This window comes from Moschus berezovskii, chromosome X, assembly GCF_049115385.1.
Source record: "Moschus berezovskii isolate FMDL1 chromosome X, NW_MosBer_1.0, whole genome shotgun sequence".
Classification (NCBI taxonomy): Eukaryota; Metazoa; Chordata; class Mammalia; order Artiodactyla; family Moschidae; genus Moschus; species Moschus berezovskii.
In genome coordinates this window covers 1,556,676-1,583,024 of record NC_142488.1, presented here as the reverse complement: position 1 = coordinate 1,583,024, position 26,349 = coordinate 1,556,676, and the positions used below count along the sequence as shown (strand labels likewise).

The 26,349-nt window shown below is 47.8% G+C and overlaps 1 protein-coding gene across 1 annotated transcript; it reads right to left on the bottom strand.

Annotated features, from left to right (window-relative positions):
- Nucleotides 1-1,848: 1,848 nt before the first annotated feature.
- On the bottom strand, nucleotides 1,849-17,268 carry LOC129564480 (arylsulfatase H). Its single transcript, XM_055438496.2, has 10 exons — nucleotides 17,246-17,268; nucleotides 14,488-14,637; nucleotides 13,670-13,791; nucleotides 12,536-12,661; nucleotides 10,460-10,883; nucleotides 9,506-9,642; nucleotides 7,208-7,342; nucleotides 5,815-5,977; nucleotides 4,001-4,122; nucleotides 1,849-2,216 (listed from the first exon to the last, which is right to left on the bottom strand). Exons 1-10 carry the CDS (start codon nucleotides 17,266-17,268, stop codon nucleotides 1,849-1,851), a joined length of 1,770 nt encoding a protein of 589 aa, XP_055294471.2.
- Nucleotides 17,269-26,349: the final 9,081 nt, after the last annotated feature.

Here is a 26,349-nt window from a genome sequence, read left to right as displayed (position 1 = left end):
ATAAGGGAAGCCCAAAAAGTGTTAGTGGCTGAGACGTGTCAAATTTTTGACTAAGAACCCACTAGTTTTTGCCGTACTCCTCTCTGAAAGCCCTACTTTCTCTCGGATTTGACTCAAAACCCCTACCTAACGTCAGAGTTCACCTTAGAACCCTTCAGTTCTGGTGAGATTGTGACCTCAAGACCCTCTTTTGGTGAGATTTGCCTCAGGTCCATCTACTGTAAGATTTTACCTCAGAAGTGTCTTCTTTCTGTCAGATTTTTACCTCAGAAAGACTGTCTTTCTGTCAGATTTCACCTCAGGAGATCCTTCTTTCTGTCAGATTTTGCCTCCAAACCCTCTGGTTTTCTCTCAGATTTTTTTCCTCAGAGCTGCCTGGTTTTTCTCATATCTTGCCTCAGAATCCCCAGGTTTTGCCCAGATTTTGCCTCAGAAACCTCTACTTTCTTTCAGATTTTACCTTTTAATTTAAACTTTGTTTAAAGAGCATAATAAATTTCATGTCTTATAAGAATTTAAGGTGAAAGTACTTGGAGAAAATTCTCTGGAGCTGGTACACTGTTAAATAGGAAATTAAATAGTAAAAAAAAGATCCTATTCAAAATTTATGACTATGTAAGAACATATTCTGATTCCCTTTTTTTTTTTAACATGGATGAGATTGAATTTCACATTACACTCAATTTATTGCAATGAATATGTTTAGAAACACTGGTATAACAGTTTTGTCTGTAAATTTCCATATTTATTATATGATGTGTCATTAAAGGAAATCAGCAGTGAATATTCTTTGGAAGGATGGATGCTGAAGCTCAAATACTTTGGCCACCTGATGGGAAGAGTCAACTCACTGGAAAAGGCCCTGATGCTGGGAAATATTGAGGGCAGGAAGAGAAGACGGCTGTTGAAGATGAGATGGTTAGATAGCATCATGGACTCTTTGGACACGAGTTAGAGCAAGTTCTGGGAGATGGTGAGGGACAGGGAAGCCAGGTGTGCTTTAGTCCATGGATATCGCCAAGAGTCAGACATGACTCAGTGACTGAACAGCAGCAATGCCCTAAACGCCAAGACTTACCTAGTCTTCCAGTAGGATGAAGAAAAGCTAAGGAAAACAGACAAGACTCTGCTATCTGATGCTATCATATACCCAGTGTGTTTTGAAAACAAATACAACTTAAATACTCTTTCCCCATAACATTTATACAATCTCGTGCAATTACTTAAATATGACGCAAATCACTTTCCTCATGTGGAAACAGAGCTGAGACTAGTTGCCTCCTCTAAGTTTTGCAAAGTGTTTCAAAAACACACATCCACACTATCACGGCGTTACTGTAGCTGTGAGTCTTCTCTGCCTATTTTGAGAATTTTCATAGTCTCCGTGATGCAAACCAAGAAGAAACTTGCCAAATTCGTCTAAGCTCAGATCCAAAAACAGTGTCTCTGGGTTTAGGATCTGCATGGAGACATTTCTAACAGCATCGTGAATGTAAAGACAGTGGCATCAAAAGGGCTGCTTCTAATCATTTTCTGTGGAAGGTATCATCGAGATTCTTGTCACTCTGCAGAATGTCCTCTCAATCAGTCTTCTTTCCTGAACAAGGACAGAATCATATGGAAAAAAAAAAAGGTAAAATGAATGCTCCATAGTTTCACGGGTATACGGATCCACTTTTGTTTCACCATGCTCCTGGACATGACTTGAGGAAAGATCTAAAATCTGAGGTTTTTAAAGACAAAATGACAGAGGGACATCGTCTTTGATCCCGAGCGGAATGAATGAGGCAGCTGAGATCTCTGTAGTAACAGCGTGTTGCTGCTTGGTAACAAGCAGCCCCTCTCTGCTCACCACGCTGCAGATACTATGTCATCAGCCTTGTCGCAGCCACAGAAAGGGAAGGTCCCACAGCAGGGCTGCAGCCACGGTTTCCAAAGGGTGTTGAAGACGGAGAGCTGCTGAGGGACTGGTGTGAGGGTCCCACGGTGCTGCCTGACGGCCGCTTCGATCTTCTTAACCACGGAGTCAAACAAGGCTTCGTTGTCGGGGTTGAGAGGTCTCGACTCGGAAGGGTCTCTCGAGATGTCAAAGAGCAGAGGAGGGTCGTGGTAGGTGACATCGCCCGAACACGGACAGACTCCACTCCCGTAGCAGGCGCCTGCTCCCTCCGGGGAGAACTTGGGCGTCACGAAATGCACCTTCCATACGGTTGCACCTGGAAGACAGAGCCCCACTGGGATGCTGTCTTTGTTATTATTTTAGGATTTTTTTTATCATTAAAATATCAATAGCTAGTGGCAAGCTGCTGTATAACACAGGGAGCTCAGCTTGGGGCTCTGTGATGACCTAGTCAAGAAGGAAGGCTTAAGAGGGAGGGGACATGTGTAAACATATGGTGGATTCACTTGTACAGCAGAAACTAACATAAACTTACAAAGCAATTACACTCCAATAAAATTATATATATTTATAGCAACTGCTTTTGCTAACAACTGAAAATCTTCTGCACGGAATTACACAGCAGGGCTGTAGTTCTTCGACTGTAAGAACGATGCACAATTTCACGGGCAACCTGAAAGACTTTTTTATCTCACCCTTAGAGCCTTGGGAGACAACAGTTAACGACCTGAATGGCTGCTTCTGTCATAGAAATGATCATTCAAACTAACTCAGTTCGACTTGGCATGGGGCAAATGCAAACGTTCCTAAGGCTAAACACCACTTGCAGATCTTAAACGGGCAGAAGTTATTTGGTGAAATCAGGCCTTCCTTATTCTTTCTTCTTTCCATCTCCCTTTCTCTCTTATTTCCTTCTTTTTTCCCTCCCCCTCTCCTTCCCTCCCGCTTTCCCCACTCCCTCCTTTCACTTCTTTCTTTCTCTCTCTGTCTTTCATGTCATTGCTTAGCAATTCCATTTCCAGAGGTCGGTTTCAAACAGAAAACACCACCACACCCCAATCTCTGATCAACCCGACGTCTACGGAAGTCCTCTGCTAGGCTCTTGCGGGACAGCTATGCTTTTTTGAATTAAATTAAGACTAAATCCCCTGGCTGAATCCTTCACCCCTTTTGCTGTTGTCTCTACTTCCTGGGTGAAGCGTAAATGTGATGCCTGGAGGAACAGCAGCCATTTTGCAGCCATGGGGTCAGAAACATGAGAATGGAAGCTGACGTGACAGAAGTGGTTTAATGGTCCCTGATAATGGCATTGAACACTGTATCAGCCCTCTGCTCCCAATTTCTAGAATCATTATTAAGAAAAAATGAATCAAATTCTATTTGTTTATCCCTCGCTTGTAAAATCTGGGAGGTTTTTATTCCTCACGGATAGAGGGTTTTTTCTTTTGTTCCCTACCACTGAACTAACTCTAACTGATACGTAGTCTAAAAGGAAGAGATTTTTCCTTGTTTTTATTTTACACGGAAGACTCATCCACACTGACTCAAAGAACAGATCACACCACAAAGGCTGGATCATACGTGTGAACATCGCTATCTTTTCAGCAAATGGCCAAATGCAGTCAAAAATCTGGAACGTCTCCAAAAGAAATCTTTTTTTACAAATGTGAGGAAATCGATGCCGCTGGTCCATTTATATCTGTTTGCGTGAATTTACCAGAGTAAACACGGAACTCGGGCAATGACTCAGAAGGTGGCAGTTCGTGACCGATGTCTGGGTTTGACAAAGACATTAGCTTTTGTTGCTAATGATCTCACTGTCCTCTGTTTCGGGAATTCACTTTCTCTCTGTCTCTGCCTGGCCTTCTTCCTCCCTTTGTCATAATTATGCACAAGAGCTTAGGGACACACACGCACAGACATACCGCTAAAATCCTACTGTGATTTCTACCATAACGAACAGCCGTTTTTAAGTCACTTTCTGCAAGAACAATCACGAGAAGGGGTATTCCCGGCACACAGCGTGCCCTCCCCCAGGAGACAGAGAGACAAGGAGGGGTCCTTGCCGTGTCCCCACGTGTCGGTCACCCTCATACTCACAGTCCTTCTGATACCACCTGGCCGTGTGCAGGGAGACCCCGCAGTAGTGGAAGAGGAACTCGTGCTCCGAGCGGGACACCCTGCCTTCCAAGAGTGGCATGAGGTTGCGGCCGTCAATCACTCTGGGGAGAGAAGGGGAGAGGCAGAGAAAGGTGAGGGAGGCGTGGTCGAGTCTTGGAGGCTACGAAGGGGAGGCAGGAGCGGGGAGGAGCGGACAAGGACGAGGAAAATCCTGTGGAAAGCTCAACACGCACTTTCACTTGTTTCACAATTAATAAAGATGGAGAAGCCGTGTAACTCATTACACAGTTTCTAAGGCCATGGGAGAGCTGAGCAGCTGGAACTAGGACTCTGGTTCCTTGTCAGACACCATGCAGGAGTCCCACGGATTAGACAGTTGAGCTCATTACACTCATAGTCTGAGCTATGGCTTTTCCAGTGGTCATGTATGGATGTGAGAGTTGGACCATAAAGAAGGCTGAGCGCCCAAGAATTAAGGCTTTTGAACGGTGATGCTGGCAAAGGCTCTTGAGAGTCCTTTGGGCTGCAAGGAGAGCCAACCAGTCCATCCTGAAGGAAATCGGTCCTGAATGTTCACTGCAAGGACTGATGCTGAAGCTGAAACTCCAATTCTTTGGCCACCTGATGCAAAGATCCGACTCATTGGAAAAGACCCTGATGCTGGGAAAGATTGAAGGCGGGAGGAGAAGGGGACGACAGAGGATGAGATGGTTGGATGGCATCACTCAACCGACATGAGTTTGAGTGAACTCCAGGAGATGGTGATGGACAGGGAGGCCTGGCGTGCTGCAGTCCACAGGGTCACAAAGAGACGGACACAACTGAACGACTGAACAACACTCATCTGATTCAACAGAAACCCTGCCTCGAATAAACAGACATGTTGTTCAGTTGCTCAGTCGTGTCTCACTGTTTGTGACCCTATGGACTCTGCATCCTGCCAGGCTCCTTGTTCTCCACTATCTCCTAGAATTTGCTCAGATTCACACCCATGCAGTTGATATTTCTACTTCATTTATTCATTTCAAATCCCATAGAGAAATGCAGCAACCTTCATCACATATAGATTGACACGTACCTACTTCTATTTGGGAATTCACGAAGCAAATATTTACTCAATGGTCTAGATGCTGCAGGGCTTCCCCGGTGGCTAACATGGTGAAGAATCCGCCTGCAGTGCAGGAGACCTGGGTTCCATCCCTGGCTCTGGAAGATCCCCTAGAGGAGGGCATGACAACCCACTCCAGGATTCTTGCCCGGAGCATCCCATGGACAGAGGAGCCTGGCGCGGCTACAGTCCATTGGGGTCTCAAAGAGTCGGACAGGACTGAAGTGATTAAGTATCTAGATGTTTCGAGGGATATGAAAATGAAGGAGGCTCAGATCCCACCCCTGAGGGCCGCCAGAGATGAGCCTAAATAAGTATGAGAGAGAAAGTAAGAACATATTCCAAGAGGAAAATGGACAAGCAATTCTACCATGAAATGTGGGGACAAAGAAGTCATCGGGCCATCATGGCAGAATCCTGAGGGTTCAGTAACATGCTTCACACGCACACAAAATTTTCTAGTACATCTGCATAGGCGCCAAATATGTGCTTCCCTGGTGACTCAGATGGGAAAGAATCTGCCTGCAAGGCAGGAGACCCAGGTTCAATCCCTGTGTCAGGAAGATCCCCCTGGAGGAAGAAATGGCAACCCACTCCAGCATTCTTGTCTGGAGAATCCCCACAGACAGAGAAGCCTGATGGCCAAATAGATGTCCCTCCACGAGGGGCAAGCAAGCTCTCGTACCTGCCCGGTGGCGGAATGCCTCCTCCAATATAAGACAGCGTCGGGAAAATGTCCATGAGGCTTGTAGGTTCGTCGATGACCTTCCCCGCCTCCAGGACTGTTGGCCACCGGAAAATTCCGGGCACCCGGATGCCCCCTTCCCATCCAGCCATGCCTCTGCCTCCTGAAATCAAAGATGAAAAACCGAAGGGGAATTCAGCCCCACGGACTCATTCTCTGTGTATCTGAAAATCGCCACTGGCCACGCCAGTGGCAAGCTGGAATCAAGATTGAGGGCAGAAAATATCAATAACCTCAGATATGCAGATGACACCACCCTTATGGCCGAGAGCGAAGAGGAACTAAAGAGCCTCTTGTTGAAAGTCAAAGAGGAGAGTGAAAAAGGCTGGCTTAAAACTGGACATTCAGAAAACGCTTGCGCTCCGTTCCCAAACCCAGTTCAGTTCTGAATCTCAGCATCTCTTCAACGTCCAGTCTCCAGGTTCCGAAATCTCTTTGCTTCTAAGAGAAGCATTCTTCTCTTTTGCGACCCCACGGACGGTAGCCCGCCAGGTTCCTCTGTCCGTGGAAATCTCCAGGCAAGAATACTGCAGTGGGTTGCCACGCCCTTCTCGCAAAGAGTTGGATATGACGTAGCCACTGAACAACAACAAGCCAGTAAAATATATTCGCAGAAAGATACAAAGAACACCGAGGCCAAGTTCTCGCTTTCAAGACTAGAAAACTCCAGCTGCGGACTTCCAGCGTCTACGCCACAAACCCAGTAATGATCATTAAAAAAAGAAGCGCCGTCCTAATGGGAATATTGTGACGTAGAGGGCTAAGAATAAGACTGTCTTCGAGACAGTCACTGCGCCCTTACTCTGAGCAAGCTTTCATGACTCAAGAAATATTTTGTCCTAGACTCTTGGGAATGTCCCCAAACATGCAGTCTTTTCCCATCTAGCGTCCTAAGCGAGTATAATGCACACAAAACTCCCCCAACAATCTTTGCAAATGAGTTAACACAAAGCAAAGCCAGGTGAGGGCTTCCCAGGTGGCTCAGTGGGTCAATAACCCACCTGCCAGTGCAGGAGACTGGAGTTCGATCCCTGGGCCGGGAAGATCCCCTGGAGAAGGGAATGGGCAACTCACTGCAGTGTTCTTCCTGGAGAATCGCATGGACAGAGGAGCGGTGGCAGGCTACCGTTCATGGGGGTCACAAAGAGAAGAAGGCTCCATATATTAAATCTCTTAGAAGCGATGAGATTCAGAGAGTGGGGGACTGGACGTTGCAGAGATGCTGAGACCCAAGGGTCAGAGGTGACGGAAGTGACTGAGCACGCAGGCACAAAGCCAGGTGGGTCCCGCCCCGGTGCCACCCGGGGACCACGCCGCCCTCCACGCGCATCACCTTTGTAGCGCCCGTTCCAGCCGCCCCGCTGCCCGCTGCGGTCCTGCGCCTCCAGGCGGCCCCCGTTGTCCGAGGTGAAGTAGACCAGCGTGTGGTTGGCCAGGTGCTCCCGGTCCAGGGCCTCCAGGACCTTTCCTGGTGGAGGGGGAGAGGCGGAAGCTGTCACGTTTCAGGATGCACCGAGGGTCTTCTGGTGTGTCTCTAGTATTGTGCGTGTAACGCTATGTGCTTGACTGTAACCGTGCAACACGGTTACATGTAATGCTAAAATGGTTATCCTACTTTCTATTGTATAATATGCACTAAATCACCCTTGTAGACACTTGTATATATATATAGGATATATACACTATGTGTTATATAGTAGATCTGCAATGGATACTATTTGTAATATACCAATACCATTATACATGATATACCATATATATATGTAATATACCATTATACGTAATATAACATGTTGCTGCCCCTGCTGCTGCTGTTGCTAAGTCGAGTCAGTCGTGTCCAACTCTGTGTGACCCCATAGATGGCAGCCCACCAGGCTCCCCCGTCCCTGGGATTCTCCAGGCAAGAACACTGGAGTGGGTTGCTATTGCCTTCTCCAACGCATGAAAGTGAAAAGTGAAAGTGAAGTCAAGTCTGACTCCTCACGACCCCATGGACTGCAGCCTACTAGGCTCCTCCGCCCATGGGATTTTCCAGGCAAGAGTATTGGAGTGGGGTGCCATCGCCTTCTCCAAAATATAACGTATATACCATATATATACATAATATACCATATATATGTAATATACCATATATATAATATATATATTCGTTATATACCATATATACGATACAGCATAAGACGATATTTGTATATATGTATAATTATTTTATATTTATGGTATCATATGACACATGTAATGGATTTATGCTAAGCATATATTTAATACAAATATATATAAGAAGATGATATGTAATGTATTATTATATAATAAGTATGGTGGTGGTGGTTTAGTCGCTAAGTCACGTCTGACTCTTTGAGACTCCATGGAGTGTAGCCCACCAGGCTCCTCTGCCCATGGGATTTTCCAGGCAGGAATACTGGAGGGGATTGCCATTTCCTTCTCCGGGACATCTTCCCAACTCAGTCTTCTGCATAGCAGGCAGATTCTTTACCAACTGAGCTACGAGGGAAGCCCTATAATAGTATTAAAGGTCTATATGTTCAGTTCAGTTCAGTTCAGTCGCTCAGTCGTGTCTGACTCTCCGTGACCCCATGAATCACAGCACGCCAGGCCTCCCTGTCCAGCATGTTAAATCATCAATGATAAGTAATATATAATGAAGGCTGTAATATATAAAAATTTAATGTTTATATGTAAATAAATATTCTATACAAATATGTAATGATATTGCATGTATAACTTGTTTATTATATAATAAATATAAGACAGTTTATATTTCATAATGCACTAAATTAATTATTATAATGACTTGTAATATGGAATTCTGCAGGCAAGAATACTGGAGTGGGGAGCCATTTCCTTCTCCAGGGGATCTTCCCGACCCAGGGATCAAGCCTGGATCTCCTGAGTTGCAGGTGGATTCTTTACCATCCAAACCACCAGGGAAGCCCCCAATAAACCATATAGATGGTTTATAATATCTTATTTATGTGTAAATATATTTATATAACTACGCCATATAATTTTGATAATATTCTGAGTATCATATACTATGCTCTATATTATAAATAGGGTTTCCCAGGTGGCTCAGGGGTAAAGAATCCACCTGCCAACTCAGGAGTCTCAGGTTTGATCCCTGGGTCGGGAAGACCCCCTGGAGCAGGGCATGGCAACCCACTCCAGTGTTATTGCCTGGAGAATCCCATGGACAGAGGAGCCTGGCGGGCTGCAGTCCATGGGGTCGCAGAGAATCGGACATGACAGGGTACGAGCAAGAGATATGAGACTATGTAATATGTAAAACAGAAACATTACATAGTTATTCTCAGCATCAAGTTCTCCTCCAGTGAGTCAGCTCTACAGCACAACCTTATTCGTCCCCCGAATGAGTTTTTTTGGGAAAGTGGTTCTCTTTAAACCAGAGAACCTGTATTTCATAAATCGTGGCTCTTTCCTTGGAAAATTTCACTGCACCTAGAGCCAGCTTTTCGTATAATTCAGCCCAACAAATACGCCTCCACTTCCCCAAACACGCAGGGGGTTGTCCCTTATTTGATGGCATTCACGGAGACTCGTTTTCCTCTAGTCTGTGAAAAAGACGCTTCGAAACCAGAGAGTGACCACCTACCCACCATCCAGTCCATCTCTTCCACATTGTCGCCATACAAGCCGAATTTACTGTGCCCGACGAATTTCTCCTTGGTGATCAGGGGCGTGTGGACGTGAAGGAACGAAATGAACAGCAGGAATGGTCCACGCTTATACCTGAGGGGACGACAGAGGAGGAGACGGCTGGATGGCGCCACCGACTCGACGGATGCGCGTTTGAGTGAGCTCCGGGAGTGGGTGATGGCCAGGGAGGCCTGGCGTGCTGCGGTCCGTGGGGTCGCAAAGAGTCGGACACGACTGAGCGACTGAGCTGAACTATATCTAAGGGGGTATACGAAGAAGAAACCGTATCGATTAAAATAGAGTAATTACGTTTTTGGCTTTTCCCCCCAGGGAGCGAAACACATTTCTCTCCCTTTTCAGTATTCAAATTTTGCGGGACATTTCACTGTTGGGCTTCCCTGGTGGCCCAGTGGTATGAAGAAGCGTGAGTCACTCAGTCGTGCCTGACTCTTTGCAACCGCGTGGACTGCAGCCCACCAGGCTCGTCTGTCCGTGGGATTCTCCAGGCAAGAATACTGCAAAGGGTCGCCATGCCCTCCTCCAGGGGATCTTCCCCGTGCAAGGATAGAACTTGGGTCTCTTACCTCGGCAGGCAAGTTCTTCATCACTTAAGCGCCACCTGGGAAGCCTACCCACAGCAACACCGAAAGCCCAGTGCAGCCCAAAGTAAATCAAAACACTTTTTTTTAAATGCATCTATTTTTTTTTTTAAAGAAAGTTAACACTCTTATTTATTTCAAGGAGAGAGTTCAGTGTATCACAAATATCACACACACACACACACAAACACACAAAGCGCCTATCACCAAGCGGTACCCAACTTCTCTGAAAATAAAAAAAACATCGCGAGTCTGACCGGGGTGGGGGTTTGGGACGGTGGGTGGGCATCGAGCCAGAAAGAGACACCTACCTGTCGATGAAGGCCAGCGCCTCCTTGAGCATGAGGGAGCTGAGCCTCTCCAGTCTGACCGGCTGCTGGACGATCTCGTGGTTCCGCATGAGCACGCAGTTCCAGCGGCAGGTAAAGCCGTAGCTGGAGAACCAGCTCACGAAGAACACGAGGGCCAGCACGGCGAAGGCCAGGATCACCGGCCAGGGGACCAGGAACCAGCGCGCGCACGTGGGGATGAGCAGGAGCAGGGGGATGAGGCCCAGCACCACCGTGGACGCCCAGAGCCGGACCCTCACCCGGCGGTGCAGCTCCGGCGTGTGGAACCCCTGGCAGTCGCTCAGCAGCTCGAAGGGCAGCCCGTAGAAGTAGTCAAAGCCGTGGTTGAGTGGGTGGTAGCAGTGGTCATTGCGGGACGCACAGCTCAGGCCCTGGTGCCACTTTCCTGGGAGTGGGGGGACATGGAGATGTTGCCAGGGCAACAACGGCATCCCTCCCTCTCTAGGAGGTGGGTCGCCCTCAGCAGAAAGTTCCAGAGGGCACGTGGATGCCCAGGGCGGATTCATCTCAATGTATGGCAAAACACACTGCAATATTGTAATTAGCCTCCAATGAAAATAAATTAATTTTTTACAAAAGGAAGTTACGGTGGACACCCAGGGCGGATTCATCTCAACATATGGCAAAAACCACTGCAATATTGTAATTAAATTAAATTAAATTAATTAATATTTATTTTATTATCAATTAAATTAATTTAAAAAAAGGAAGTTAAAGCGGACATAGCAATTTCTTGTGCTCTGGACGACCGCAGTCAGCAGTGTCCGAACGACCATGGTCAGCAGTGTCCGATTCGTTGCAACCCCCCTGGACTGTAGCCCCAGCTGGCTCTTCTGTGCGTGGGGATTCTCCAGGCAAGAATCCTGGAGCAGGTTGCCGTTGCCTCCTCCAGGGGATCTTCCCCAACTGAGGAACTGAATCCGAGGCTCCTGCATTGGCAGGCGGGTTCTTTACCCCGGAGCCACCAGGGAAGCTTTTACTACCAGGTAGAAGATTCATCATCTAGATTCATTAATCAGCCTGAGATCTGATTCATTACTTAGTCATGGCAGAGGTGAATTTGAACCGCAGATTTGGAGCTGCCCTAGAGCAACTTCACTTTCACTTTTCACTTTCATGCACTGGAGAAGGAAATGGCAACCCACTCCAGTGTTCTTCCCTGGAGAATCCCAGGGACAGGGGAGCCTGGTGGGCTGCCGTCTATGGGGTCACGCAGAGTCGGACACGACTGAAGTGACTTAGCAGCAGCAGCAGCAGCAGAACGTTTCCTGAAAGGTACTTTAGAAAACTCCATTCGCAGGATACTACCAAGAATTTCACAGGAATGAACTACCTGTTGGTCATTTATGAAGGATTTCATTCTTTTTTTTTTTTCTTTTTGAGAACATCTCCGATGACTTAATAGTCTTGCAATCCACGTTGAGAATCCTAAAACCAGTGGCTATACCAAGCAAGCAGGCTTCGCTGGGGACTCAGACGGTAAAGAATCCGCCTGCAAGGCAGGACACCCGAGTTCGATCCCTGAGTGGGGAAGATCCCCTGGAGAAGGAAATGGCAACCCACTCCAGTATTCTTGCCTGGAGAATCCTAGGGATAAACTTCCTTGGGGGTCATCCTGTCTTACTCATCACACACCCCCTCCCCCCATGAGGTTATAGAATGTCAGGCGACCTAAGTCAACAGACCAAGTATTGCCTGAATTTGATCACCACTGCAGCCTGCAGTTCTCAAGTTCAAGGGGACACCCTTAAACGTTGCTACCCGTGCTATCACAAGACTAGCACCCTTTCTATAAAGTATTCCGTTTCATGAGCAACGAACACGCACCGTACTTACTTTGCCTTCTTGAGATCCTTGGCACACTTGGTTCTCAATACCGAAGGCCCTTAAAATTGTGTCTTAAATTCCTCCCCCCAGCCCTACCATGTATCATGTCAAAGAGAAGTCCACTACCGTGTGCTCATTGAACCTCCCTGGGAAGGATGACCCCAAGGAAAGGGAACCCGAAAGGGCATGTTTTCATGGTCAAGGCCATACCTATGAGTCCCGTGTGGTAACCTCGATGCTGCAGAAGCTTGGCGAAAGTTGTCTCATTGGGGGGCAGACCGCCCGACCCTCCGAGCCAGACCACGTCACGATTCAGGTCGGAGGAGGCTGCCATTCCTACGATCATAGAAGCAGACGGTGGGTGAGGACCGGGGTCTCATCGTGGCGACCCCACGGACTGCAGCCCGCCAGGCTCCTCTGTCCATGCAGATACTCCAGACGAGAATCCTGGGAGCGGGTGGCCATGCCCTCCTCCAGGAGATCCTCCCCACCCAGGGGTCAAACTCGTGTCTTCCGTGTCTCCTGCACTGCCGGGTGGATTCTTTACCCACTGAGCCATCACAGAGGTCCCCCAATTCCAAACTCATGATGCAAAAAAGAAAAATTAAGTCGGGATGATGATCCTCAACCTGCCTAAGTCTACATGTTGAAATTGTGATGGGTAGGGAGGGGAGGACTGTGAGGCAGGGAAAAGTAGACACTCATCAAGAGGAATCCGTCATTTCCTTTCCATTTTCTCTGCCAGACTTTCTTCTCAACTGGTCCTTCTGATGTTCCAGTCTCGTCCCCAGAGGCTGGACACACCTCCTTTCATGAAAACCCCCCCAAAAAAAACCTCTGCTAGCTTTAAGACACAAGGAGCCTCCTGGGGGCTCTTACTACAGATTTCTGGAAAAGGGCATGTTCAAGGTTGCCTGGGAGTTGCTCACCAGGGGATCAAACCATGTCACTATATGCACACCGGTAAGCAGGCTTGGTGGCCCCTGGGCAAGTCACACACCTCTCTCAGATGTCCAGCTATAGCAACAACTCCCGTGTGAATTTAGATTTTTAACATTTCCATGTGACCTCTGGAGCGTTTGCATGAAGAGTTGCAGAAGACTTCCCCCTGGTGGTCCAGTGGCTAAGACTCCATGCTTCCCCCGCCCCGTGCAGGGGGAGTGTCACGGGTTCGACCCCTGGTCAGGGAACTGGAACCCCCAGGACAGAACTAACAGTTCACATGTCGCAATGAAATCCTGCTTGCTACCACTTAGACCTGAAGCAATCCAACGCTAAACAAATAAAGACCATTTTTTTTTTTTTTAAAGAGAGACCTGCAGCTGCCCCTTTGCCGTGCCCCACCTGATCTGATGGGGTAGCGGCCGGTCAGGAAGGCGGCCCTGCTCGGGGTGCACATGGAGGCGGCTGCCAGGTGCTGGGTGAGCCTCACGCCCTCGCTGGCCAGCCGGTCGATGTTCGGCGTGCTGCAGACAGACGGAGAAGCCAGCAGGCGGGTTTGTGAATCCCTCCCCCGCTCAAAGCGAGTGAGACTCAGTGGCAGCCTGCCTGGGGAGTCAACCTGACTCTGTTTCCAGTCCACCTGAAAGACATCCTTGTTTATACATCAACCCACCGATCTACTCCATCCCTGGTTAGACAGATGGGAACCAGAGGGCCAAGCAGCGCATCTCCAGGCAAGATTGATGACAGTCTAACACAGCGCATCGTCAGATATAATCAGATGAAAAGTGAAAGTGTGTTAGCCGCTCAGTCGTGTCTGACTCTTTGCAACCACGTGGACTGTAGCCCGCCAGGCTCCTCTGTCCATAGGATTCTCCAGGAAAGGATACTGGAGTGGGTTGCCATCTCCTCCTGCAAGGGATCTTCCCCAACCAAGGATGGAACCCGTGTCTCCTGCATTGGCAGGTGGGTTCTTTACTGCTGAACCACCCGGGAAGCCCCCACACTAAGCTGCAAAGGAAGCCAAACGCTTTCCTGATGTTTTGCAGCTTTCCTGAGACAAAACCTTCCGCTGTTGTGTTTGAAAATTGCTTCCTGAAGGTCATTCTCCTCCAAGACAAGAGACGTGGCTGGCGGGACACTACCATCCACAGCGACTTTCTTTCTTTTTTCCTTTTTCTGTTCCTTTCATTTATCTATTTAGCTGATGGTTTCTTTACCTCACTGAGTTATTCCCGTAGCAGCATAAATCTCCCACCCCAAGGTCGTCCGCCATGAAGAGGACAATGTTGGGTCTTGAGTTCCTGGTGACGAACATTCCCTGAAGGCTCCCACAGAAGCACCACAGGAACACTGACAGCCAGCAGCGCCTGAAAGGGGGAAGAAAAGAAAACAGAGGAAAAATAAAAGCTCAGACAGAAGCAACTGATGGGGAGGGAGGTGGGACGAGGTTCAGGAGGGGGAACACATGTACACCCATGGCTGATTCATGTCAGTGTATAGCAAAAACCACCACAATATTGTAAAGTAATTAGCCTCCAATTAAAATAAATAAATAAAAAAAAAACAAACACCCAGAAACCATTGGTTCCATTTTGCTTTCTAGGCAACTTAAAACAGGAACTGAGGGGTCCCCAGTAGCTCAGCGGTAGAGAATCCACCCGCAATGCAGGAGACGCTGGAGATGTGGGTTCGATCCCTGGGTTGGGAAGATCCCCCTGGAGGAGGTAATGGCAAGCCACTCCAGTGTTCTGACTGGCTTCCCTGGTGGCTCAGATGGTAAAGAATCTGCCTCCAATGCAAAAGACCAGGTTCAATCCCTGTGTCAAAAAGATCCCCCAGAGAAGTGAATGGCAACCCACTCCAGTGTTCTTGCCTGGAGAATCCCATGGACAGAGGAGCCTGGGGGAGGGGGGGACTACAGTCCATGGGGTTGCAAAGAGTCAAACACGACTGAGCACCCATGCAAACTAGCAACTCATAGGGAGCTCCCTGGTGACATAGTGGTTAAGATTCCAGTTTTTCACCACTATGGCCTGGGTCCAATCCCTGGTTGGGGAACTGAGATCCTGCAAGCCGTACGGTGTGGTCAATAACTAAATAAATAGGAAATAATGGTATTTTGGCAGTGTCCCTGGAGCTGGCTTCCTCAGAAACCACACAAAAACATTTTAGGTCATGATTTATGTTCATCAGATCTGTGTGTGTGCTCAGTCGTGTCTGACTCTTTGCGACCCCATGGACTGTAGCCTGCCAGGCCCCTCTGTCCATGGGATTCTCCAGGCAAGAATACTGGAGTGGGTTGCCATTTCCTTCTCCAAGAGATCTTCCCAACCCAGGGATCGAACTCAAGCCTCACACATCTTCTGCATTGTCGGGGAGATTCTTTACCACTAGCGCCACCTGGGAAGCCCTAAGGTGTTATAGTTTACAAATTAATTTTAAATGTATTGTGACATTAAATTCCTCATAATTTTTCAACTGCGTTAGTGACAGGAGGCCTTTGAAACAAGAACAGAGGTTTAAGAAAAGAGCCTAACAATTTAATTTCTTAGTATAAACAAAATGGAAAATCAGAGGTTAATAGCCAGCTAATCAGGCTTGATTTTCTTTCATGCTCAACTGTATGCTTTAATTCACTTTATAACTTCATAATTTTGCTCTCAGCCACAAAGGTGGGAAAGCAGAGACTGTACTAACTTCTTGGCTCTGAGCCCGGGAAGAAATGATGAAAAACTGGTTTTTCAGGGTGAGCTACATGTGTACACAGAAAGTAATTCTTCCTTTTCCTTCATCAGAAAAATATGTCTGCAAAATAAATCAGGTGGGGGAGCTCAGCTGCCAAAAATAATAATAAATGCTAGGAATTCTTTTGACGTTTGAAAAATGAAATTTAACACATCTATGTCCGGGAGTTGGTGATGGACAGGGAGGCCTGGCGTGCTGTGATTCATGGGGTCACAGAGAGTCGGACACGACTGAGTGACTGAACTGAACTGAACTGATGCACGCTATTAAATTTTGGAGTGTGGAATCATTCATGTGTTAGGTGCTCAGTCGTGTCTGACTCTCTGCGACCCCATGGACTGTACCCCGCTAGGCTTCTGTGTCCATGGGATTCCCCAGGCAAGAATACTGGAGTGGGTTGCCATGCTCTCCTTCAGGGGATCTTCCCGACCCAGGGATCGAAGCTGTGTCTCTTACACCTCCTTCATTGGCAGGCAGGTTGTTTACCATGAGTGCCACCTGGGAAACCCCGGACCACAGACGGCCCTCCTTAAAATTCCTTAAGAGTGGTCCACGACGTTCGTTGCTTTGCTGTTTCCATCTCTAAAGGTCTTGCATTTACTCTGTGAATTCCCAAATATGCTGGCATTCCTAAGTTGGCATGGCAGTGATGGCGGTTTAGTTGCTAAGTTGCATCCAACTCTTTGCGACCCCCATGGACTGTAGCCCACCAGGCTCCTCTGTCCATGGGATTTCTCAGGCAAGAATGCTGGAGCTTCCCAGGTGGCTCAGACAGTAAAGCGTCTACCTGCAGTGCGGGAGACCCAGGTTCGATCCCTGGGTCGGGAAGATTCCCCTGGAGAAGGAAATGGCAACCCACTCCAGTGTTCTTGCCTGGAAAATCCCATGGACAGAGGAGTCTGGCGGGCTACAGTCCATGGGGTCGCAGAGAGTCAGGCACGACTGAGCGACTGCACTTTAATACTGGAGTGGGTTGCCATTCCTTCTCCAGGAGTCAAGCCCACATCTCTGCATTGGCAGGTGGATATTTTACCGATTGAGCCGCCAGGGAAGCCCCTTAGAAAACACTTCTGTTTGACTCCACCAATCCCTACAGCACCCACCACTCTCCCCATTGCAATTATCACGTATAAACAGACGAAACATCCGCAGGATTGAGGAAGAGTTGGACAAAGCACCCTTCCCTCTAGAGACAGACAGTAATGAAGGTTTATAAGTTTTCCTACTTACCAGCCAAAGAATGGCTGTCTCATGGCTTCTTACTGTTACCTAGAAAAGAAACAAATAAACAATGAACTTCTGCAAAGCGGTTATTTTTCTTATAACTGGGTGGTTATGGTCCAAAGTGTGAAAGAGCCTATTTTGTCTTTTTTACAACGACCCACTGAAAAGACCCTGATGCTGGGAAAGATTGAAGGCAGGAGGAGATGGGGACGACAGAGGATGAGATGGCTGGATGGCATCACTGACTCTATGGACATGAGTTTGAGTGAACTCCGGGAGTTGGTGATAGACAGGGAGGCCTGGCATGCTGCAGTCCTTGGGGTCTCAGAGAGTCTCACAGGACTTGATGATGGAAAAAAAAACACCACTGAATTATTTATACTGAATTGCACACAGGCGATGTTTGTTCAGACAGAACACGGCAACGTCATGCACAATCCCTTCATTTGTGGGTCGTTCCGACGGCATAGTTCCCACCCTTTATGTACGTCTGATAACAAAAACCCTTCATTCTGAGGGCACTGAGCAATCAAGGTGAAGGACTACAATAAAATGTCTGACATGCATTTTTAAGGATTGCGTTAATTGTCTTCTAAGTGTCGTGAGATCTTTGACAATGAAAAGCAAAGTTAAATCAGACCACATTCTCCTGGGTTGTTGGAAGAAGGCATTGCTTCCCCTTAGATATCTAACCCAGGAATTTTATTTTTCATGTGGCTGATTTATTCTCGACATTCTAAGCCCTACATCTTTTTCTTTCCAATAAGTAATGATGAAGTAAAGATATACTTTCATTAGAGAACAGTCTACTGTCTATGCAGTTTCCTGAGGAGGGTAGATGAGTTTTTTCTTTTAAAGTAGTCTAACTTCTTTCTGGTTTTCATTTGCAACTCTAAATTATAGGTCTCAGGGCAAGGGGGAGGTCGTGGGCACAGAGATTCAGGTCTAATTTAAATATGTGTGCTCAGTTGCTGTCGTGTCCAACTCTTTGTGACCCCAGTGACTGTAGGCCACCAGCATTCTCTGTCCATGGGATTCTCCAGGCAGGAATACAGGAGTGGGTGGCCATGTCCTTCTCCAGCGGATCTTCCTGACCCAACGATTGAACCCAGGTCTCCCACATTGCAGGCAGATTCTTTACCATCCGAGCCACCAGTTCAGTTCAGTTCAGTTCAGTCACTCAGTCGTGTCCGAGTCTTTGCCACCCCATGAACCCCAGCACGCAAGGCTTCCCTGTCCATCACCAACTCCTGGAGCTTGCTCAAACTCATGTCCATTGAGTCGGTGACGCCATCCAGCCATCTCATCCTCTGTCGTCCCCTTCTCCTCCTGCCTTCAGTCTTTCCCAGCATCAGGGTCTTTTCAAATGAGTCAGTTTTTTTGCATCAGGTGGTCAAAGTATTGGAGTTTCAGCTTCAACATCAGTCCTTCCAATGAACACTCAGGACTGATTTCCTTTAGGATGAACTGGTTGGATCTCCTTGCACTCCAAGGGACTCGCAAGAGTCTTCTCCAACACCACAGCAGGGAAGCCCTCTAACTTAAATCTTCTGTTCCACTCTAAATATTCTTCACCAGTTAGCAGTAACAACTTCCTTCGAGGCTCAGTCACCTTCTGAATGTCACCCAATAAAAAGATGAGAAAGACACCCTGTGGTTCCTAGACAAGAACGTTAATAAAAGCACTTTCTCAAGTAACACCAGCAACAAAACCCTTCAATCTGGAGCCTCTAAAATAAAGGTCACCCACAAGCAGGGAGCCGTCCAGGAAGTGTTTGTGTGAGACGCACTGTTTGCGCCTCTAGGGAGGATGGAAGATGGTTGAGCGTGGCAGACCACCCATGCCTCTCGCCTTGAAAAGTGCAAGGACCAGCAGTGTAGACCTGGGGGTCATGGTGGCCAGACTCAATCCCCACAGACCAGCGTGTGGGGCAGCTGTCATTAGGACCGTTTTATGAGAGTCCCAAGAGTGATACAGCCGGGTATCCCCTTGCCTTGGGATGCTTTAAATTCCCCACATCAATGAGGTTCTGTCAGCTGAGCACCCACCCCACAGACCAAATGACAGGTAGTAAAGATTAATGACTCCACCAAACAGTTTATAGGGTTTTCTGAACCCCAAGGCATCGCTACACACGGCTTCCCACTGGGTCCTCAAAATACCTTACCTGGCTCACCTCGAGGGGTTAATGATAGCTGCTCTGTTTTATGGGAGAGGGACCTGGGGAATCACAGGGTTTAGAAGACTTTTCACGAGGCTGGTAAATTGAAGATCGGCGTGCGGTGTGAGGTGTCTGAGTCAATCCTGTGTGTGTGTGTGTGTCCAATTCCTAGGGCCATCTTGCCATCTTTGACCTCCAGTAAGGATCTCCGAAGGATTGATGGTTTTGAACTGTGGTGTTGGAGAAGACTCTTGAGAGTCCCTTGTACTGCAAGGAGATCCAACCAGTCCATTCTAAAGGAGATCAGTCCTGGGTGTTCATTGGAAGGACTGATGCTGAAGCTGAAACTCCAATCCTTTGGCCACCTGATGCTAAGAGCTGACTTACTGGAAAAGACCCTGATGCTGGGAAAGATTGAGGACAGGAAGAGAAGGGGAAGGCAGAGAATGAGATGGCTGGATGGCATCACTGACTTGATGGAGGTGAGTTTGAGCGAACTCCGGGAGTTGGTGATGGACAGGGAGGCCTGGTGTGCTGCAGTCCATGGGGAAGCAAAGAGTCAGACACGACTGAGCGACTGAACTGAACGGAGTAGCATCAAAGACCCAGTGTATCCAAAAATATATAATTTTTTTAAAAAAAGAATTACAATGGGTGGTCGTAGGCACCACTGCAAAGTCCTTCTGAACAGGCAAGCAACAAAATCTATCTGTTAAATAGACAGGAAGGAAAGTTGTCTTCACGATTTAAGGGAACGCCTATGGCCTCAAAATACTGTGTCTATCAACTCCAGATTTTAAGAAATATCAAGAAGATCCTGTCTACCAAGAAGCTGCTCCAACTAAGCCTATATTCCTCACTCCACCCCACCCCCATAGCCTGCTATTTTGTTCAAATTTTAACATAGAATGTTATTAAAGGTAGGTACATGGGCAAGAAGCAATTGGACTTCAGATCTATAAATGCATGAAGCTGACAAGCTGAAAGTGTCAGTCTCTCAGCCATGTCTGACTCTTTGAGACCCCATGGACTGTAGCCCACCAGGGTCCTCTGTCCATGGGATTCTCCAGGCAAGAATACTGGGTTGCCATGCCCTTCTCCAGGAGATCTTCCCCAGCCCAGGGATGGAACCCAGGTCTCCCGCAGGCAGATTCTTTACCAACTGAGCCACCAAGGAAGCCTCAAGCAGCCTGACACATCACACACAAATACAGTCTTATAAAACCGTCGTTATCTTTCGGCAGTCTTTAAAGAGGTGGCCAAAGTCACCTTCCTTCCTTAAGAGCACCCCTGAAAAAAATTACTAAACACATAAACTCCGCTGCAGAAAAGTAGGATTGGACACCCTGTGTCCACCCACAGGTGAATGTGACTCCATCAAGTCTGGAGAGGCCAGAAATCCTTAGAATACGTAGTACTCAGAGATTATCGTTTATTTATTTATTTATTTTTTAAGGAGCAAAGCATTCAGAGAGATAACAATATTGATGGATTGAAAGATAAATACGCTGGGTGAAAGAAGCCAGAGAAAGTAGTATATACTGATGATCCCATACCTACACACATTTAAAACTGCAGAAAATGTGAAGGGCGGAGCGAGAAAGAGAGACAGAATTTGATGAAATTCACACTCAAGTCTCTCCCCTCTCCCTTGACCAGATAAAGATACGAGCATCCCCCAAGCTGAAGTATCGCAAAGTTAAACTGTTCTACTCACTGGAGACGAGTTGCTCCCCGCAGGCTCCGTGCATTTGTGAATGCCGCTCCTGCAAGTCCAAATTCCCCTCTCGGCCCCGAGCTCCTGTCCTCATGATTATAATTAAACACGTATTAAGTGCCCAGGCTGGGCCTTGCTCAAATCCTCCAATTATTTTCATATCTAAACATGACCTGTCGAGACTGCCGCGCACATAGTTATTTACGGGAGGAATCGGGCATCGTTGACTTTCAAGTGGTGCAGATATTTAGTCCCTTGGTCATGTCCCAATCTTTGCGACCCCACGGACTGTAGCCCGCTGGGGATCCTCTGTCCATAGGGATTTTCCAGGCAAGAATACTCGAGCGGGTTGCCATTTCCTCCTCGAGGGGAATCTTCCTGACCCAGGGATGACCTGTGTCTCTTTCACTGCAGGCGGATTCTTTCCCACTGAGCCACGAGGGAAGCCCTTTGCGTGGTACCAAACACACACACATAAGAAAGGGGAATTCAGAACGTTGAATTTTATTTTTTTTTATAAAACTTAAGCAAGGACCCCAGCCAGATGTTCAAAGCAGGGAAGAGAGGGCAGACGTGTAATAAGGACAGCTTCAGCCTCTTCCGGTCGGCAAGGATCTTATCGACATTTCACAGCTCTGTAAACGCTGAGTGCCATGGGCTGCATACAGAGGTGGTCGTTTCACGGCACCCAGACACCCTTTCTGCTAGATTCAGCCATCCATCCCTATTGTTGGGCATCTCCACTCTTTCTTAAAGTCTAATTATGACTTCCCTGGTGGCTCAGACGGTAAAGCATCTGTCTACAATGCGGGAGACCTGGGTTCGATCCCTGGGTCGGGAAGACTCCCTGGAGAAGGAAATGGCAGCCCACTCCGGTACTCTTGCCTAGAAAATCCCATGGACAGAGGCGCCTGGTGTCCATGGGGTCGCAAAGAGTCGGACACGACTGAGCGACTTCATTCACTTATGTTGATGAGACATGTTGGTGAGACAGAGGATGAGAAGGTTGGATGGCCTCACCAACTCGACGGACACAAGTTTGAGCAAGCTCCGGAAGCTGGTGCTGGACAGGGAGTCCTGGCGTGCTGCGGCCCATGGGGTCTCAAAGAGTCGGACACGACTGAGCGACTGAACTGAACTGATGTTGCTGAGAAGCCAGGGGTTAGGGAAAGAAGACATGCTCATGTGTCGGAAGTCTTGACGCGCTGAATCGCCCCATTTTCCATACAGGGTCTGTTCCTTCACTCTTGTGTATTTCGTAAAAAAAAAAAAAATCTGTTTATTTTTAACGGAAGGATAACCGCTTTACAGTTGCATTGCTTTCTCCCAGACATCCACATGGATCAGCCATAGGGTTACCAATCTAGGTTGCCCCAGAGCCAGGCTCTGAGTTCCCCCGAGTCACACAGCAAAGTCCCATTGGCTGTCTGTGTTCCATATAGTGACGTCTGCTTCCATCTTACTCTCCCCATACCTTCCACCCTCTCCATATATATGCATTAGTTTGTGATACTGTTTTTCTCTTTCTGACTTACTTTACTCCGTATAATAGGCTCTAGGTTCATCCATCTTTCAGTTCAGTTTAGTTCAGCCGCTCAGTCATGTCCGACTCTCCGCGACCCCATGAATCGTAGCACGCCCAGCCTCCCTGTCCATCACTAACTCCCAGAGTTCACTCAAACTCATGTCCATCGCGTTGGTGATGCCATCCAGACATCTCATTCTCTGTCGTCCCCGTCTCCTCCCGCCCCCAATCCCTCCCAGCATCAGAGTCTTTTCCAGTGAGTCAACTTGTCGCATGAGGTGGCCAGAGTATTGGAGCTTCAGATTCAGCATCACTCCTTCCAATGAACACCCAGGACTGATCTCCTCTAGAACGGACTGGTTGGATCTCCTTGCATTCCAAGGGACTCTCAAGAGTCTTCTCCAGCTGCTGCTGCTGCTAAGTCACTTCAGTCGTGCCCGACTCTGTGCGACCCCATAGACGGCAGCCCACCAGGCTCCTCTGTCCATGGGATTCTCCAGGCAAGAACACTGGAGCGGGTTGCCATGCCCTCCTCCAGGGCATTTTCCTGACCCAGGGATTAAACCCAGGTCTCCTGCATTGCAGGCAGATTCTTTAGCATCTGAGTCACCGGGGAAGCCCTATATTTATAAAAGGAAGGGGTCAAATTCAACATCTGTTCTCTCCAGGGAGGTTCAGGTTAAGCACTGCTATGGGTCACACACTGTGCTAGAATTGGAATCTCGGGCAGGTTGCAAACTCTTATTTTTATCTGCTCTAAAATACGTATTTTTATCCTCAGCTTATTTTTTTTTCATTTTTTAATAGTAAAATATACATAACAAAAAACCTCCCAGGGGCTCAGCGGTAAAGAATCTGCCTGCCAGTGCAAGAGACGTGGCTTCGAACCCTGGGTCAGGAAGATCCCCTGGAGATGGACACAGCAACCGACTCCAGGATTCTTGCCTGGAGAAACCCCATGGACAGAGGAACCTGGGGGGGCTGCAGTCCATGGGGTCACAAAGAGTCGGACATGACTGAGCGACCATGGACCACATCACATACTCCACTACATGGATAGATCTGTCCTCTCTCCATGGGATTCGGAGAGTCGGACCCAGCTGAATGACTAACGCTTTCATTTTTACTTTTTAAAAGTATCCACTGTATGGACAGACCTCTAAATTAACCACAAATGGATCAAAGACCTTAAACAGGGGCCTTCAATACACAAAACTCTTACAAGAAAACAGAGGCTTAAATCTTCACAACTTTGGATTTGGTGATTCTTTAGCTATGACATCGGTCCTGAATATTCATTGGAAGGACTGATGCTGAAGCTGAAACTTCAATCCTCTGGCCACCTGCTGCGAAGAATCGACTTGTTGGAAAAGACCCTGACGCTGGGAAAGATTGAAGACGGGAGGAGAAGGGGACGACAGAGGATGGGATGGCTGGATGGCATCACCGACTCGATGGACATGAGTTTGAGTGAAGTCCGGGAGTTGGTGATGGACAGGGAGGCCTGGCGTGCTGTGATTCATGGGGTCGCGGAGAGTCGGACACGACTGAGCGACTGAACTGAACTATCTGTGACTTTGAAAGCGCAAACAACAGAAGAAAGGGAAAATAGGCAAGTTGTAGCTCGTCGGAATTAAACAGTGGTATGTCCACAATCAGCAGAGTGAGAAGACAGCCCACAGCACAGGAGGTTCACTTATGGAATCCTGTGTGTTCCATCTCTGAATGTAACATGCATTTTACTGCACTTGGCAGCCAGGTGGCAGTCACCATCTATTTCTGCCTGAACTCTCTGCCGGCACCTTCCAGAAAGATCAGGAAAAGGGCTAATCCAGGGGTTTGAATGAGCATCTCAGGGCACATCCATTCTTATCATGACTGCACCTTTCCCAGATTGTGGGGTTTTTTTTTTTGGTTCCAGTAACCTGCATCCAACGCGGACCAACCAACTATGACGAATTTCAACCCCCAACCTTCCCAGTTTTCACCAGTTCCGGGGTGTGATAACAGTCACATTGGGCTTCCCAGGTGGCATTCGTGGTAAAGAACCTGCCCGCCAGTGCAGGAGACAGAAGAGAGGCAGGTTCGATCCCTGGGTCAGGAAGATCCCCTGGAGAAGGGAAGGGCAACCCACTCCAGTATTCTTGCCTGGAGAATCCCCATGGACAGAGGAGCCTGGTGGGCTGCAGTCCATGGGGTCGCAAAGAGTTGGACATGCTTGAGTGGCTGAACAACAAAATAACTGATTGACTTTGCTGTACAGCAGAAACTAACCCAGCATTGTAAATCAACTCTACTCCAATAAAAATTAATTAAAAAAAAAAGAAATATATGTTCTGCCACCATATGGAAAAATGTTTCCCCTCGCCAACAGAAAAGAAAAAAAGAAAAGAAAAATGGCATGAAGCTGAAAAGGAGTTTACACAGATGGTCACGTATTGAGAGGGTAACAGTCCACGGGTCTCCAAACACAGGGAAGAGGCTGCACGTGTCAGACATTTTTAATCTTACCCTTAAGCGGCAGGAGGAGGCAAAGTGCAAGTGCCGGATTTTTTTCCCTTCTCCAGTGGGGAATCCCAGGGATGGGGAGATTGGTGGGCTACCGTCTACGGGGTCACACAGAGTCGGACATGACTGAAGTGACTTAGCAGCAGCAGCGTACAAAATTAAAAGGAGGTTTCTCTTAAAATTCTCTGCTGCCATGACGACACCCGGTTCCACCTGAACTTAACTTTTCTCGAACCCTGAGCTAAGCAATGCATTCTTCTTATGGAAATGTTTTCCTTAAGCTACACGAATGAAACTATGTGTTTGCTTTGAGATTTGCCTTTCTTCAAAACGATTCCACCTAAGACTAACTTTTTTTTTTTTTCTTCCTTTTCTCAAACCTTGGGCTGATAATAGCTCCACAAACCAGGATCCGTGTCAATTGTTTTGTGGCTGGGGGATGACACAGCTTGTGCTAAGCTATCTAAAAATGCACATTGTGGGAAAGGGGTCGGTGAGACTCCTCCTCAGCTTCGAGGTGCCTCTCTTATCTGATTAATAGCTTTCCAAGAGACACAGAGGAGGCCTGGCGTGCTGTGATTCATGGGGTCGCAAAGAGTCGGACACGACTGAGCGACTGAACTGAACTGAACTGAAGAGACATCCAATGGCTTGCTGAAAACCAGCAAGGGGTGGGGGGTCACTCTTTCTGCCCCCTTCTGATGTCTGTATCAGCTTTGTCTGTCTCTTGCATACTTGAAGAAACCTTTGTCACACCAGAGCTCTGAGCGATCAAGCCTCATCACTGCCCCTTTCGACCGGAGGCCCAGAATCCTGGCGTGTTTCAGGGCTCAGCAACAGCATTTCCGTTTCAGGTGATCAACCTTTTGTTTGCACACACAGAAGGAGCTAAAGCCTCCTCAGAGTTGCCCTCTGTCTTTCCATTTCGGAAGCAGACGCGAGAGAAGGGGAAAACCACAGACATTTCAGGACTTGTGCAAGGGGGCATTTTCAAGGCAACCGCGTCCCTGCTTTGGGACAGGGCCCAGCAAACGCCCCGTGTGACGTGAGCGATGTGCCGGATGCGGGCCAGCCCTACTTGTGAATGAAAAGGCTCAGTGTTTCCAGCTGTCGGAGATCCCTTGGCAAGCGTTACCATCTTCTCAAGGGGCACAGAAGATCTTCTGTCGACAGGCAAAAAAAAAAAAAGGCTGGACGA